Source organism: Herpailurus yagouaroundi, unplaced genomic scaffold (assembly GCF_014898765.1).
Source record: "Herpailurus yagouaroundi ecotype Mexico unplaced genomic scaffold, PumYag 160, whole genome shotgun sequence".
Taxonomy (NCBI): Eukaryota; Metazoa; Chordata; class Mammalia; order Carnivora; family Felidae; genus Herpailurus; species Herpailurus yagouaroundi.
In genome coordinates, this window is record NW_024412401.1 from 51,148,340 (window position 1) to 51,164,938 (window position 16,599).

Genomic DNA, 16,599 nt, shown 5'->3' on the forward strand with positions numbered 1-16,599 from the left:
CTCACTTCTGTTAGCGAAAGGGTCACTAACAGAAGCGTATTAACAGCGAACTGACCCCCCCCTATGTTCCGTCTCCTACCCAACTTCCTGGGGCAGCCCTGGGCACGGTTCGGGGAATGTCACCCAGACCTGCCCTCTGAGCTCCTCCTGTCCCTCTGCCACCATGGAAACGGCTGCCTCATCGAGCCGGCCCTCATTTGCTTAAACAGCCCCTAACTGTGGACTTCTAGATTGTGTCCCTAAATGTCTCTGCTCTGAATGTCTCTGCTCTGAACATCTCTGCGTATAGATCTGTGGGCGCTCTTCCCTGAGGAGTCCTTCCGGAAGTGGGGATGTTGAGTTGAGGGTGCACACGGCAGGGTGGGTGCTCTCTGGCTGCTGTTTCGGAGACAGGGTGTTCGTGAAGAGAGGCCGAGAGCTGCGGGGAGGGGTGGGGCCTGCAGGCTGTTGGCTCTTGCCGGATGCCGTCTCCCACGGCCGGGCCCCAGGCCTCCAGTGGCCTCTTCAGTTTCTATCCCAGTTGGCCCATAGTCACCTTGAGACTCTTATCTCAGACACCAGGGTGCAAGTGGCCTCTCAGTGTCCCACCCTGTTGGGCCAGGCCCGGCTCTGTCACGACCGGGTCTCTCCACCTGTCCCGAGGCTGGCATTACCCCGCTGGCCCTCACACCCCGCCCCGTGAGAGCTGCCCCTTCCTGGGCCGTAACTGGCTGCTGGGTGGCTGAGGTCTCGTTCTGTGACTGGAGGGGAGCCAGGCCTGTGCTGGGAATAGACAGCCTTCTCCTGGGAGCTGGCCCACTAGTGATTTCGTGGGTTGGGAGAGAGTGGGCTCGTCCTTGAGCCTGTGGTGAGGGAAGCTGGGCTGGGCTCAGTGGGCGGGAAGTATGGTGGAGGAAGTCTAATTACAGGGGGATGTTCTAATTACCCTGGCAGACCCTGAGCTGCCAAATCCCCCTCGGGTCCCATAATTGCCCCTGACGCTTTGATGGTAGACTCCACGCCAGCCAGGTGTTGTCCTGGCCCAGGAGCTGTTCTTTGGGCAGGATCGCAGCATGCTTAAGTGCTCGGGTTCTGGAGGCAGGCCGACTGGGTTTTGATAACCTCTCCCTTCCGAGCTGAGTGGCTTTGTCCCTCTCACACCCTTGCTCTTCATCTGTAGGCGGAGGAGCCAGCAGACCTACTCATGGCCCCTGGGGGAGATTTCACTGAGCTCTTCCTCGTAGGGTTGTTGGTATAGTGCTCGGTGCGTATTGCACACGGGGTGACATTGTCATCGTGAGGTCTTATCACTAGCTGTTTCTCAGGTCTGAGTTCTAGGAGTGATGTTATTGCTTCATTTGGAGGCTCTTCCTGAGCTGGGTGGGGTTCATCTCAGTGCCGGGGTCGTGGGCTGCCTCTCATGTGCTGGGCAGAGGGTGACTAGTTTGGCCTCCAGGGGCCTCCCGGCTCCTGTCCTCAGCTGTTAGGGCGTTGGAAGGAGCGGCTCACGGCATGTGGTCTCAGCCCACAGACGGGGGCTGAGGGCCACGGGCTGCTCGGGGCTCCTACTTCCTCCCATTCCTGCTTCCTGCTGCCGCTGCCGGGATGGCAGCTGGGGAGAGGGCAGCACGGCCTTGGGTGTCGGGGCCTCCAGACCAGCAGCAGCAGAGGGAACAAGTGGTGTAGTGAGGCTGTCTAGACCAGCATTTAGAAGGCTTTCGTTAAGTTTGAGATTCTGTCTGTCCTAATCTTTGGGGGTTCAGGTGTTTGATTTTTGTAAAATGTGAGTAGATAAGAGGCTTGGTTTTGCTGCTGTTCGGTTGGATTTTTAAGTTGGAGGCAAAGAAGAAGAAGAAGAAGAAAAAAACCCTGGCAGGTAACGTTTGGGAGAAAATTGTACTGGTCCGTGAAATCCAAGAGGAAGCATTGGTTTAGGGAAATGGAGGGTAGCTCAAATGGTTGTTTGTCCTTCCTGGGGGCTCCGGCCTGCAGCACCCCCCCCACCTTCAGCCCCTCTGCCTCAGTCAGACAATAGAGGCAGCCCCTGTGTTCTGAAAGCCCTCTCCGGGAGGAGCTAGGAGCCTTTTAATTATTCATCGCCCCAGCCGAGCCAGCAGCTGGGGCCTGGCTTCCACAGCCTCCCAGCACCTTCTTTATCCCCTTCAGTGCCTTGCCCACCACGGAGATCACCAGGGAGTTGGCCAGGCTGGTGCTTCCCTGGGGCCAGGATTACTGAGCCGTCACTCCTAAGTCCCAGTTGCTGCGTGGGGTCAGCCTTGCTCTGGCCTTATCGGTTCCTGGTGACCTGGTTCTTCGCAAAGCTGGCTTTGGCAGTGCTTTCTGTCACATTTCAGCTGGGCAGCTTTAGTCACCCTGGCCCTCTGCCTCAGCCAGGTCTACAGGGACCTTCTCCTCTTGCAGGTAACTTTTACTCTCCTGCACCGCCAAGCATAGAGAAAGGGAGGTGAGGGATGGCAGCAGTCAGGCCAAGGTCATGTTGCACAACGCCAGGGGGCGCCGTTGCCGTGGACCGCAGTGTCTTTTGTGCCCCTGGAACTGTGGGTGGGGAGGGTGCGGGGTGGGGGCGCTGGCTGACATGTATTCTGTTGGCTCAAATCCACTCACTCCCCCCCCCCCCCCCCCAACTCTCAGACTGTTCCTCTGCAGGGCCTTGCAACGCAGCAGTGGACCTGACCGTGCCTCGCCTTCCTCCTCACAGCTTCTCATGTGGGTCCCACCCTGGTAGCTCGTAGTATCAGGGGTTCCTGTGTGTGCCTAGTGGACGCAGGCAAGACCCGCTTCTTGGCAAGGTCTGCTTTCCCAGGGCTGTCCACCTCCGCACACGCTCTGCCCTTGTGCCCTCTGCTAGCCTTTTGTCGTGGCCTATTTACTTACTCATTTCTTGATTTTGCAAGCCACAGGCAAGAAGGAGCCCTTTTCTCGCTAGCCCTCCCAGACCTCTGTCTCGGATAGCCTCACCTGGTTTCCTCATTGAGTAACATCGTGTGTGCTAACGCTGCCCTGGCCTGTGGCACCGATTCCACGCCTTGGTTCCTGCCTGCTGTGGGAAAGGTGTAGGGCGATGAGCTCCCAGACACCGCAGCCCCACAAAGCATCACACAGACTCGGCCCTACAAAGCCTCACAGGGGTTTGTACCTATGACCCGGCAGGTCCACAGAGCGGGAGTTAGCAGATTGTTGATGGGAGTGAGCGTATATTTGGAAATAACCCAAGCATTTAGCAGTGAGGGATTTGGTAAAAAATTATAGCACGTTGGCACAGTGAAATGCTTTTCGCGTATTAAAGGCTATTGTAAGATTGAGTTTACGTGTTGAGGTGGAACGAGGCTCATGAGGCACTTGACAAGGCTACAAGGCAGTGCGTGTCCCATGACCTGTGTTTTATTTTTCTTTTTTATGAAGACTGGCAGATGTCTTTGTGTGTGTGTGTGTGTGTGTGTGTGTGTGTGTGTGTGTGTGTGACCTGTGTTTTGGAGCCTGTGTGTGTATAAACGTATGCCGCGGCCCCCGCCCGGCACTGGCAGCCTCTGGATTGCGGTGTGGTCCCGTCCCAACCTTAGGAGGTGTTTATCATCACGCCCATTTCCGAGGTGATGAAACAGCTTTGATGTCTACAGAGTTGTCAGATTGCTGTGTTCTGCACCGGAGACTAACCCCATATTGCATGGCAGCATCGTTTCACTTAAATAAACAAACAAACAACCCAAACACAGGCTCTGAGAATTCAAGCCACTTTCTCAGTGTCTCACAGCCCCTGATGGCGTTTTCAGGCGGATTTGAATCCAGGTCTATCGGCCTTTAAATCCTTTCCACGAGAAACAGTAGAAAACACTATAAAAAGACAAAATTGGAGACTGCGTTAAAATGTGAATAGCATTTATTCCCGGGTAGCGGGATTTGTCCTGTTGCTTTGACATGCCTGTTTTCTGTGACGAGTTGGCCTCGTGTACCCAACAGGAGACCCCTGAAGAAGATCAGGACTGGGGTTCTTGCTTATCCAGCAACTTCTTCTTGATAGGCTGGCTCTAGGAGACCAGGTGGTGAAGCCACTCCTGTCCCTTCAGCCACATGCTGGTCCCTTTCTGTTAAGTTCACTGTGCGCCCCCGGCCCCTCCTTCATATTCAGCATGGTCGAGAAGAAAGGGGGACAGCCAGGAGAATGCCACTTAATGCCATGCCTAGGGGTCATTGTCCCCTGGCAGTTGGGACTTCGCTCCGTGGCTCTAGCTGGAGGCCACTAGCGATTGTGGCTTGGCCCCCTCTATTTTGTCCATTACAGGCCATTGAGAAGCTGGTCGCCCTTCTCAACACGCTGGACAGGTGGATCGATGAGACCCCTCCGGTGGACCAGCCCTCTCGATTTGGGAACAAGGCCTACAGGACCTGGTATGCCAAACTCGACGAGGTGAGGCTGCCCCGGGACATGCTTGGGGGCTGGGCCAGGCGTGTGGGAGACTTCGGGCATCTCAAAATCACTGGGGAGTTTGTTAAACAGCAATTCCATTTGCCAAAAATACGAACGCATTTACCCTGTACCCCGGCTGTCTTCTGGGAATCACTGCCGTGGAGGCCCATTCCTCAGCACAGTGCTGGTAATCAGGTCCGCGTTTGCATCAGCAATAGATTCCAATGTCCCAGGTGTCCGTGTGCAGGGCATCAGTTGAATAAGCTTGTAGATCCACCCTGGAGTACTACGCGGCTCTGAGAAAGACGAGGAGGCTGACTCGGGAGCTCAGGGGAAGGTGCTCTGGGATTTGTTGTTCCGTTGAAGAGGAGTCTGGGCTCTGACACGCGGTGAGCTACTTTTTGGCAGGAAAGAGACACATGAAAAGACATGTTTGTGTTGCTCAGGTTGCATAAAGAAACTCACTGGAAGGATGCACAAGAGGCTAATAAAGCTGTGGTTTCTCTGAAGGCAGGGGAGAGTGGGGAGGGGGACAGAAACTTCTCAGTGCATCCCTTTCATAATGCGTTTGTTTTTGAATCATGTAACGGTGATACCTATTCAAAGCAAGCAAAAAAATAAAATGCAGGATCCTGGGCCCTGCCCTTGGAAAAACAGTCTTTAGGGTAGAGACCAGGAAGCCAGATTTTCCACAGGTCCCCAGGAGATTTTCGGGTGTCCATAGACTGAACTTAGAGAAACTTGGGTCCTGGTTTGTCTGGCTCAGTGTTTTTGCCTGGAGCAGAGGGGAGTCCCAAGGACCCACCAAAATACCGTCCCTGCCTAAGAGCAGCTTGGGGCTGCCTCTGGACTCTTAAGAGGGCACATGGTCTTTTTTTTTTAAGATTGTCTGGAGTTACTGGCTTAAAGGAAGTTTAACACATCAGAGCTGTACAGCTTGACGAATCTTCCTTCCTTCCTTTCTTTCTTTTTTAAAGGAGATAGAAGTTTATTGACTACACCGCCAGGGAGCGGCAGGCAGGACAGCAGAGGAGAGGCTGTCTGCAACCTCGATAGAGCTTAACCTATGTTTTTACTCTTGCACCTGCCACCTGTATCAAGCGATAAAACATTCCAGCCTTCTAGCAGGGTCCTTCTGCCTCCTTGAGTTGATATCCCCCAAACTCCTCTGATTTCTGTCCCATAGACCAGTTTTACCTGTTTTTGAACTGCCGACAGACGTGACTTCTTTTGCTCAGTGTCACGTCTCTGAGATGCACCCGTGTTGTGCGGAGCAGTGGCTCTTTTCCGCTGCGGTGTGGTGCCCCATCACATAACCAGCCCACAATCTGTTGCTGATGGACTCTGCAGTTGAGGGCTGTTCCCACATTTGGGCTACGGTAAATGATGCTGCTGTGACCATTCTCGCACGCGTGTTTTGGTGGACGTGTGGCACACATCCTCGCTGCCCTGGGGACGTCAGTGACTTACCGGATTGGGGCAGGGGGTTGGATGGCTTCTTTTCCATTCCCTCCTATCTTGTCCTAGGCCCTTGTCCCCCGGAGGAAGGCTCAGCAGGCTAAAAGCCGCCCCAGGTCGTCTCTCTGTAGCATGAGAGGTATCAGAGGAAATGTCTCCCTCCTCCTCTTTCTGCAGCCAGTCAGAGCAGGGAGCCAGGCCGGCCTGGCGTGGCCAGCCGGGCCCCAGCCAAATGCTGCCTCTGGGTGCCTGCCCACCGGGATGCTGCCTAATCTGCTGCCACCACTTTGTGTCTCTTGTGTTATCAGGAAGCAGAAAACTTGGTGGCCACGGTGGTCCCCACCCATCTGGCAGCTGCCGTGCCCGAGGTGGCCGTTTACCTAAAGGAGTCCGTGGGGAACTCCACGCGCATCGACTATGGCACAGGTACCCGCCACTCCGTGTTTCCTTGGCTTCGCGGCGGCCTCTTCTTGGGCTGCTTCCTTCGTGCCCTGGCTCGTTTCGGGGGCCTCTGAGCAGGCCGCCTTTCTGGGCCAGCTGGGTGCGGCTCCCCGGGTCGCGGCGCAGGGAGGCCCGGGGCTCCCTCCGCGGCTCTGTCGTGGTCCACCAGGGGGCGCTGCTGCCACGTGCATGGTGTCTCGTGCGGCCTCGGTTCTCTTCTTTGTAAAGCCGAGCTCTGTGAGCTCATCGCCATCGCAAAATAATTTATTGAGTGCTTACTATATCTCAAGGCAACTCCTCCCCAGGCCCTTGCGAAATGAAGGAGCTCAGTAGCCTTTGGCAGCATCGCGGCACGCCCTCTCCCCGGCCCCACGTCTGCCTTGAGTTCTCCAGGAGAGGCAGGCCCCTCAGGAGGGAAGCGTTGTCTGGGTGGGGGTAACTGAGGAGGACTCCGCTTTGGTAGGCCCAGCTTTCTGACCTGACCCGAAGCAGCAAGTCCGAGAGCGGCTGCTCTTTTGGGCCTTCCCCTTGCCTGCAGCTCGGGTTCTCCAGGAGGAGCACAGGCCGTAGAGGCAGGCTGGGAGAAGGGCCCCCTTGGACCTGGGTCACGGGGAGGTTTTGTCTTCTGCTCCCCTGTTGCCGGGGAGCAGGTTTATCAAGTGTTGGGGGACTTCCGCGGGTAGGGCTCTGACTCAGAACAACAGGGAAGAACCCCGAGGGGAGACTGGCCAGGTCAGAAGTGGGGAGGTTTCTTCCGTTCTCAGGGGTGCAAGAGCCCCTGAGTAGGGTTGCTGGGACTCTGGCGGGTGGAGATGGGAAAGCCTGCAGGCGAGAGAAACCGCTCACAAGCTTCCCAGGCCCTGAAGGCACCTTCGTTCTACAGAGATGGGACAGGAGGTCGCTGAAACCTTCTCTCCCTGCCTCCCTCCAAATAGATACTTTTTGGTAACACTATGAACCATGGCATTCAGTCCGGAATCCAGTCAGTGGTTTCTGTAGTACTGCCCACTCCTATTTGACATGACTGGGAAAGGAAGGGGGTGCCTTTTGACCCTGTGATGTGACCGTGTGTTCCCTGCCTGGAAGCCTTCAGTGGCTCCCGTTGCTCTTAGGATAAAGTCTGAGCTTTTTACTGTGGCAGCGAAAGCCTATCTGATCGCCAGCCTCATCTTGTTACACTTTCTCCCTTGCCCTCTCTGCTTTAGCCACACTGGCTGCCTTAGCGTTCTTCGAACATACCTTTTTTTTTTTTTTTTTTTTTTTGCCTCAGGACCTTTGCACATGCTGTTTCTTCTCGGTTAGATTGCTCTTCTTGCTTCCCTCACACCCAGTGCCTTGCCAACTCTTATTCATCTTTCAGATTCACTTTTACTTCCTTGGGTGCCTGCCTTCTTGAACCCTTATGTCAGGATTCCCCTGTGATATCCTCCAATTATCACTCCATCCTCTTTCAGAGCTAGAATTATAGAAGTGATCATCTATTTAATGTTTGTCATCCCGATAGATCATAAACTGTCATGGACTTAGATCATAAACATGGACTTAGACATAGATCATAAACAAGGGCATGGACTTAAGTCTCCCTAGTGCCTGATATGGACAGTGGCTGCCGTCGTAGTAGGTGCTCAGTAGAGAGCACAGAATTGATGAGTGAGTTAAACAAAATAAAATGCAAGTGTCTGTTTAAGAAGTCCTCAGCCTCGGCCCATTAGGAATAGAATTACATTAGTGGTAGCTCTCAAGAGGGCCTGGGTCTTTCTAGAAAGGGAGGTGGCCCCATTATCTCCATGTTGACCTCCGTCCGCAGGGGGCAGGTATCAGTGATTTGCACTCTGCTGAGATCAAGAACAGTCCCACTCGCTTCTCTGGAAGCCTGTTGACCTCAGCTGGTTTTTCTCCCCCAGGACATGAAGCAGCCTTTGCTGCTTTCCTCTGCTGCCTCTGCAAGATTGGGGTGCTCCGGGTAGACGACCAAATAGCTATTGTCTTCAAGGTGTTCAATCGGTGAGTGAGAGGAGGGGCAGTGGGGGTCTCTTTCCTCCTTGTCACCGTCACACTGAGGACAGGGTGCTGGAGGGCTCTCCTGAGCGCCTGTTTCTTCTTTCGGCCCGTCCTCATCAAGCCCTGGCTGTGGATGGGGCACCCAAGACAGAAGGACTGACGGGTTCAGTTTCAAGGAAGAACAAGGGAAGGAAATGTCACGTACTGACTGCTAATGCTTCCGTGGCTCTGCCATGCAGCTCCCTCCCTTGATCTCCCCAGCAGCCTTCGTTTCTGTTTTATAGACGAAGAAACAGAGGCCCAGAGAAATCAGCTGTCTTCTGATCACTGAGGCCACACAGCCAGCTGACCCCCCCCCCCCCCGAAACCCCCTACCCGGCAGCACAGGTGTGGCATGGTCACCGGAGCGCTCTGACAGTGCCTGTTCTGGGCCCCCCTCTGGCGATGCTGATGCCAGAACTGACACAGCCCCTGAGAACAGGGAGGGTGGGAGCCGAAAGGCCCCAGGAGACGATCTGCTTTGTCTCCCAGCCACTTTCCTACAGGCAGGCCAGACTCGGAGAGCCTGAGGCTCCTGCCCAGGGTGTCACGTTGTCAGGAGTCGGTGGTGCTAAAACCCCCTTCCCTGGGCCAAAAGAAGGCTGAACGTGGGAGAAGAAAATAAAGCCACATTATTTTGAGAGTACCAGCTGATGCATAACTTATGCGTGTGGATTTTAATTGAAATAGAGACCGGTCACGCTCTCAGGTGGCTATTTCTGGCCTCCATGAGCTCCCAGTGGCAGGAGGCTTGAGGCCGGCTTTTTACTTTGTGCTGCCTCTTTTTTCACCTCCCTCTTGCGCAGGTACCTCGAGGTTATGCGGAAACTCCAGAAAACGTACAGGATGGAGCCAGCCGGCAGCCAGGGAGTGTGGGGCCTGGACGACTTTCAGTTCCTGCCTTTCATCTGGGGCAGCTCACAGTTGATAGGTACTGGAGAGGGGGCGCCTACCCCTCCGCCCCCCAGGGTGCGTTCTCTGTCCCGCCCCCCCCCCCCCTCCTCCCCTCCTTACTTCCGCTCAGGGCAGACGGTGACAGCTTGTAAAGCAGGCATTAGACCGGCTGTTGACGGAGGCTGTTTGCTGTCGACCTTCTGCCGCGAGCCGGTGAGGCAGGCTCGGGAAGGCGGAGGCAGAGTGTGCCGAGATAATGGAAAGTGACACGGGCTGGAGCGAGGGCGCTCGCCTGGCGCGTAATGGGCTGGTGTGAACCGTGCCCCAGCTCCTGGCAGCAGCTGCGGGGTTTTATGTTGAAAACGAGGGGCTCTTTTGACTCGGTGACTGGCGTCATCCACTGTTATTATCGAGCTGTGTGCCAGGGGGCCCGTCAGGGAGCGGCCACCAAGTGCTGGGCAGTGAGCCGCTTCCGGTGGGCGCGGTGTAGCGGTTCCCCCCACTCTGAAACTGCTTTCCAGGCTCGGGCGGCACATTGGGATCTGCAGCGGGTGAGGGTTGGGTGGTAACTTCCGCTTTGACGTAGGATTAACTGTCTACAGAATCGTATTCATAAATGACCCTTGGTGAATATTTTGCTCTGTGCCAGGCACTGCTCTAAGCATGTTGGGTAGATTACCTCCCAGAACCTTCTCAACGACGCTGGGAAGGGTCTTTGCCAGCACGAGACCAGCCACCTTTGACTAACACTTAACCTGTGCGGGCACCATGGCGAGCGATCCCCGATCAGGTAGTGAGAGGGAGGTGCCGTTCATGTCCCCGCTGCACGGATGAGGAAACGGAGCCTCGGAGGGCTGTAGTCACTGGTTCAAGGTCACGTAGCTAGAAAAAGGCAGAGCCAAAGCTCGTTCACTAGGATACACACACAGGTCCTTCATTGCTCCCACAAGGTCAAGTGTTGGCACGTGGGCAGGACTGTGCCCCCGGGGTGGGTGTGGAGTGCCCTGGGCTGAGGTGCTCCGTGGTGGGAGTGCCTGCTTCTGAACCCCGGGGCTCTTTGCCATTCCCAGACCACCCGTATTTGGAGCCCAGGCACTTCGTGGACGAGAAGGCCGTGAACGAGAACCACAAGGACTACATGTTCCTGGAGTGTATCCTGTTTATTACTGAGGTGAGGGGAGGGGGTGAGGGAGAAGCCCGTGGCAACGTCCAGGCCGAGAGGGACCTGAGGATGGTGGCTTTGGGGTGAGACAGAGGAGCCAGGGCCCTCGCCTGGAGACAGCAGGGTTGGCCCCGGAAGGTGGGTTGTTGGAAAGGAAGCCCCACTAGGCCTCTGCAAGGTTGTAAGCCCGCTTTTGACTGTCCAGGATCTCGTCCCCCAAATCAGTGGTCTGGGGTTACTCCTGAACCCCATGGAACTTTTGAGCTGTGGGACTGAGACTCAGTCACTGGCTGGACTTGGTGACCCATGCGGCAGGTCTGAAGGGGTGGGTGGGGCCCACGAGGCCTGTCCAGCCACGTGCACGGGATGCGTGTGGGGTGAAGCCGTTGCAGGAGTTGGAGAGACTCATGTGGACAGCAGGCTAGATTTCTGGGGACACATCTGTGTCGGTACTGAGGACATGGGCCAGATGTAGTGCCAGAGGTGAACCAAGACGGCCTGGACCCCTAGCCCGCCTGGCAGGGGGGTGTTTAACTGGGCGCTGTTGCCCGCTGAGGCAAGGTCTCCCATTTCCTCCAGATCACCCGGGGAACTTGTTAAAACGCACGTTCCTGGGTCCAACCCCAGCTTTCTGAGTCAAGAATCTTGGGAGACAAGAACCAGGAACTCGTATTTAAATACACCTGCCAGGTGACTTCACATGGAATTTGGGGACTCACTGCTCTTAGGGCCTTTCTCTCAGGAATTGTCAGGGCCTTCAATCCTCCCTGCTGCATACCTGTCCCCCTCACCCCAGAAACTTTCAAAGGGCGCCCTGGTCCTGCTGTCTGGAGAGGGCCTTGCCACTGTCCTCTTTTCCAACACCCACATGCATGTCTGGCCCCAGTGATGCCCCTGGCATGACTGTGGTCTCCTCCCCACTGAGGCTGCTCTCTCGGCTCCTGTTCTGAGCCCCCTGAGCCCCCTGAACGGAGGAGAAGCCTGGTTAAGCAGCCGTAGCCCCAGGCTCCTCATGGTCAGCGTTCGGCTCAGGCCTCTGCCAAACTGCAGAGGCCAGAGGGGAATGACACGTTTTTCCAAGTCAGCAAATGGAGCTGGAACTGACGGCTGGGCGGCCACCGCTCCAGTCTCAGATCTGCTGCCTTCAGCAGTGTGGCAGGCCCAAGGTCGGAAGGACTCGGGGCAGCCTGGCTCATTGCCTCACGAGCCAGTCACGTGTTGCCCTTTCCAGAGTGGGATGTGAGGGTCTGGGGAGCCCTGGGAGACCCCAGGAGGAGCAGGAGGAGCAGGGTAGAGAGAAGGGGTGCGCGTTCTAGGCTGAGCCCTGCTCTGCTCACTTGGGGGTAAAAGACTAAGCTGTTCTGGCTCCCTCTGGTGGCTGGCCAAACCCCGGGGTCCCTGTCAGTGACTCGCAAGGAAGAAGGTCGGGCCGGGCCTCGGGGAATATGGGAATTGATTCCAGGTTCAACTTTTGCATTTTTATTTGGTTGGTTGGTTACTCTGGTATAAAAACCCAAAAGCTTTCCTGAGGTTTGGGATGCGGTTCCCCTGCTGGAGAAAATCCTACAGCGGCCACTAGGTGGCACTAACAGCACATTGAACTTTGAGGAGGTTTTCGTAACTTCCTTGGCCTAGAGGCAGACCCTGGAGTTTTCGCTTGTTCTGCACCCTCTCCGCAAGGCCTGGTTTTCACTTTGGGTCTAGGTGCTGGGGCATGGTGGTAAACACTGACCGCTGGCAGGGCTGAGGGCTCCCTTCCGTCCCCCTGGCCAAGCGGAGACCTGGCTGGTGTGGCTGCTGATGCGGCTGCGCCGGGCCAGTTCTCCGGAGCTCTGGTCTGGGCTACGCCCACCCCCACCCCCCCTCCCCCCCCCCCCCCCCCACTCCCCTTCCACCTCGCACCAGTGTGTCCTGTTGCTGGTCCGTGAATGAGTGGCCTGGCCTGGCCCACCCTGACCCAGGGAGGCTGAAGGCCCGTCGCTGGGACACAGGGACCCGGAGGCCTGTGCAGAGTTCTGTGTGCTTCGGTCTGGAAAAGACGGTGTTGCCTCTGGAGACCTGGGGATCAGGATGGCTGGTGCAACTAGGAGAAAAAAACCAAAACAACAAGAAGTGGGAAATGGAACGGGGCGTCTCCTCCTCGTCTCCCAGGACCTGCCCTGGTCGCCCTGGGCATCCCGGATGAGGGACCCCACCTTGCAGGGCTTCTGCTGTCTCAGGAAATGCAGCCCTGGCGCCTTTAAGAGCCCAGGGCAGGCAGGAAAAGAATTTCAGTTTCAATCTGGCTTCTAAATTTGGAGTTTTGGGAAGGGAGGGATCAGATTTCAGCTGGAAGGGAAGGAGCTGACAGGAAGGCGCTGTGCAGAGCCTCTCCCCATCCCCCCTCAGTTACTGACAGAGGAACCATTTACAAAAGGCCGATTCTCTTGGGAGTGGAGAGGCAGGAACGCAGCGTCTGTGAGTAATTTCCTGCTCAATATGGCTGCTCTGACTCACACGATTCCCCTGGGGTCACTGCGGGACTGCAGCTTGCTTGCTCGTTCTCGCTCTTTCTCTTCTCCCTTTGTGGCTAGAATGAGCTAATTTTTTTTTTTTTTTTGTCTTCTTGCTCCCGATTCCTTTTTTCCCCTCGTCTCTTTTCCTTTCCCAGAGTTGCAGAGTCCCCTCCTGAAGGACTTAGGGTGGCCTTGGGGCACCGCAGGCCCGGGGGTGGGGGGGGGGCGTGGGATGTGGGGCAGCCCCTCTAAAGAAATAGCATCTCTGGCCTTTCCATGGGGTCAGAGCAGGCCAGAGAGGCCTTTTGGGGTCCCTTCCTGTGCCCCTAGTGGTTGAGGCTAGCCCACGAAGCAGAGCCTCTGGTTTTCCAGAGTCATCTGCTGGCCCTGGCCTCGGGGCCCTGGCTGAGCAGGCTTCTGGAGCTGTGCTGGGGGATGAAGCCGGCAGGGTGCCCCTGGGGTGGTTTGTTCACAGGGCCTTGTCCAGACTGAAACTGGTTACACATTTCCAGTGGTCCCTGAGGTTCTCAGGGCCTGGAAGTGTGCAGAAGACTGGAGCCTGCTGCTGGTCCCCAAGGGGCAGAGAGCCTTGGGGGAAGGGGCGGGGTGAGGGGAAGGGCGGGTTGTTGGGGGCGGAGCCTGCTTGAGTAGGATGGTTGGAACAAAGCTCCTCGAAGGCCAGGCCCCATAGGCTAGGGGAACCGGAGGAGGGAGCCACCCTGGAGGAGGGAGTGTTAGAAAGAGAGAGGAAGAGAAAGAAAGTGGGTGTAGACCCTGATCCTGGAAAAGCCCTGGGAGCACCAGGGTGGGTTTTTGTCTCTGTCTTAGCACCTTGGGCTGTGGCCTCCCTACTGGAGGAAGGAGGCTGAGGTCCTCGCTACCGAACCTGGGAGTTGAGACAGGCTTTTGGGGAACTTCGGGCAGGGAAGGGAGGTGACAGCAGTAAATGGCAGCGCTTTGGACTTAAATCTTGCATTTTGGTGTGAGGCCCTCGCTGGAGAAGTGAGGGGCGTGTAGGAGCAGGTCACTCACGAGCCCACAGCCAAACGGTGGGGGTGTCGTGTGCTCCTGGGCCCTTATTCTTAGGCCCAGTATGGAGAGGGAGCTTTGGGTCCATCCTTTCTCCCTGGAGCAGCTCTCCCCCAGCCCCACCTCCACGCACAGCCTCTTCTGGAACCTTCCACCCCCTCAGGGTCCAAGTCTCTGCTTCCTTGCCAGCTCAGCCTCTTTGATTTTCAGACTCTTTCTTCTGAAGCCTGGGGCTCAGGGCGCTGAACCCCTTTCCCCCAGGCAGCCTTGTGAAGCGCCCATTAACAAATGCACCGGCCTTGTGCGGAGGGGTCCACGCAGGCACACAAGCCTCCCTGTCTCAGTGCTGTGGTTTCTGATGTCATGGGAACTTCACTGGGCTTGCTGCAGAATCGCTTTCCTTCCTGGGGGGGTCAGAACTCTGGGCAAGAGGAGGGACGGGAATGGAGCTGGCCTTGCCCCTGCCTGTCCCTTGCCACTGTCGTCGTCGTCGCCATCCCTTCCCTGCCCCCCAGCCAGGTCAGGCAGACCGTCTAAACAGACCTTCCTCCCGAATCTGCTGCAGGTGCCCCTGGCTCAAGGCTCACGTCTCCCCCCTCTTTCCCCCCTCTTTTGCTCCCTGCCTTTTGCACACATGCCGTTCAGAAGGCAGTTGGGTGCCTGGGTTTGGTCTCTCCCACCTTAGCCTTCCCCTACACGGACCCCTCCTCCGGCCCTTCCGGCTCCGCCAGTGGCAGGTGCAGCCTGAGTACCTGGTGGTGGGGCCCACCCTGTGCGGGGCTGGGCCGGGGGAGGCTCAGGGAGGCCGCTGCTGTTTACCTGGAAGGGAGCAGGTCCCCGTGCCGTGCCGTCGGAGCGCTCTGCGGCTGGGGGGAGTTGACGGGAGTCTCAGCAGGGGCTTGGGTGGAGATTTTATTTTTCTGAGGCTGCTGAGTGTGGTGGGTGGTGGGAATCAGGCTTCCTTTTTTTGGCTGTGGGAGAAAGAGGATAACTCTGGGGGTTATGTTTTCCCAGTGGGTCTTGCGGGCCGAGAGAGACCCTGTCTCTGGTACTTATGTGTGCTTGTGTGTGGGGGGGGGGGTACTCACGTGTACGTGCTTGTGCACATGTGAGTGTGCACACCTCCCCCCGGCAGGTGATGCAGCCTGGTCCTTAAGCACACACGCGTACACGTGTGAGCGTGTATGTGGGTGCATATATACGCACACGTATGTGCGCTCCAGCACGTGTGCATATATTTGTGCGTGCACGTATGCGTGCGTGTGTATACACACATGCGTGTGCACAGCCTTACTGCAGGGAAACGGGATGAGCTCCCAGATGGCCCGCCTCTCCAGCTCTGGATTCTTTTCTTCAGATGAAGACCGGCCCCTTTGCAGAGCACTCCAACCAGCTGTGGAACATCAGTGCCGTCCCCTCCTGGTCCAAAGTGAACCAGGGTCTGATCCGCATGTATAAGGCTGAGGTGAGTGGGGGCCGGCTGGTCCTCTTGGTCCTGGGGCCGCTGATCCCCCCACCCCCACCCTGCTGCTTTGCTCCAAATCTCGAGCCAGCCCCTCTGACCCTCGAGGCCTCAGTCTCTGTCTGGGGAGTGGGCAGACAGAGAATCCCTATGCCGAGGCCCGGCTCTGCCCAGTGACTGAGGCAAGGCCCTGCTGCCCAGGGTCTGTCAGATGGCCAGAGGTCCCTCACAGCTGTGTCTCACATGGGGACACGAAAGTGAAGACATGCTTTGGAGGCATCGTCCAAATTGGCGCTTCTCAGACTTTGGTGGGTCTGATACCTGGCCAGGTAGCCCTCGAGGGAGGCCCAGAGCTGACATTTCTAGCAGTCACTTCAGGTGGTGTTCTAGTTCTCAGATCTGAGAGGCAGGGTGAGGCGTGGCTCCCCTGAGCTCCCCCTGCTGGGAGGTGGCTGCCCAGCTCTTGAGGGTGTCCCCTGTCCTCTCTCCTCCTCTCTGGCACCTTTTCCCAGCCAAGGAGGTGGCTTTTTTTCTTGCAGGTAGGGAGGAGACATTTTCTTTCCATCCCGTCCCTTCTGTTAGCTTCTTTCACGTCTGTGCACACCGATCCTGGAGCTGCTTGACCTTGGCCAGGGAAGGACCTGGGTGTAAAGTCCCTCACCGAGAGTAACGAGTCCCCGGAGTCCCCTTTTTTCGCCCTCAGGCTGGTGGTCTTCGATGCTGTCCCGTGGGTGCTCTTGACCCCTCGGCTCTTGACCCTTGGCCACCCCTCTCCCGTGGAGAGAGGGAGGTTGGTTCTCTGAGTCGGCTTCATTACACTCACATCCCATCAGGGGAGGCAGGGGGAGCAGGGGGGAGAGGGTATTGGAGGCCGGGGTGTGGCTGCGTGGCACAGATGCTTCCGGTCGGCCCTGTTCCCTCCGCGTGGCCCCGAGGGGGTTAACGGCACTGGAACCGACCGGCCGGCCCTCTGTCTCCCTTCCGCCCCCTCCCCCTCCGGTTCCCTTCCTCTGGACTTCACATCCTGTGTTTGGGTTCCGGCCCACATACCTCTCTAATCTGAGAGGAGCGTCTGCTGGGGCTGCGCAGGCCAGGCTCCTTCCGGGCTGCGGCCCGCTGGGCCCTCCGGTCTGGCTGTGCCCCCCCCCCCACCCCCCCGGGTCAGGGAGCACGCGGGTCACTGCACTCCGGGTGTCCTGTTGTTCCTGACACC

The 16,599-nt window shown here is 57.1% G+C and overlaps 1 protein-coding gene and 1 long non-coding RNA gene across 2 annotated transcripts in view; one reads left to right on the top strand and one right to left on the bottom strand.

The window, feature by feature from the left end:
* The window catches only part of PTPA (protein phosphatase 2 phosphatase activator), a 30,434-nt gene that overhangs the window by 9,638 nt on the left and 4,197 nt on the right, over nt 1–16,599 (top strand). The window contains exons 4-9 of the mRNA XM_040482610.1: nt 4,280–4,405; nt 6,172–6,289; nt 8,209–8,308; nt 9,151–9,275; nt 10,309–10,409; nt 15,282–15,389. Coding sequence (XP_040338544.1) covers nt 4,280–4,405; nt 6,172–6,289; nt 8,209–8,308; nt 9,151–9,275; nt 10,309–10,409; nt 15,282–15,389 — 678 coding nt within the window. The remainder of the gene's footprint in view (nt 1–4,279; nt 4,406–6,171; nt 6,290–8,208; nt 8,309–9,150; nt 9,276–10,308; nt 10,410–15,281; nt 15,390–16,599) is intronic.
* The window catches only part of LOC121035090 (uncharacterized), a 4,598-nt gene continuing 289 nt past the window's right edge, over nt 12,291–16,599 (bottom strand). The window contains exons 2-3 of the long non-coding RNA XR_005792743.1: nt 14,744–14,895; nt 12,291–12,483 (exon numbers count right to left, since the gene is read on the bottom strand). This is a non-coding gene — a long non-coding RNA (uncharacterized LOC121035090). The remainder of the gene's footprint in view (nt 12,484–14,743; nt 14,896–16,599) is intronic.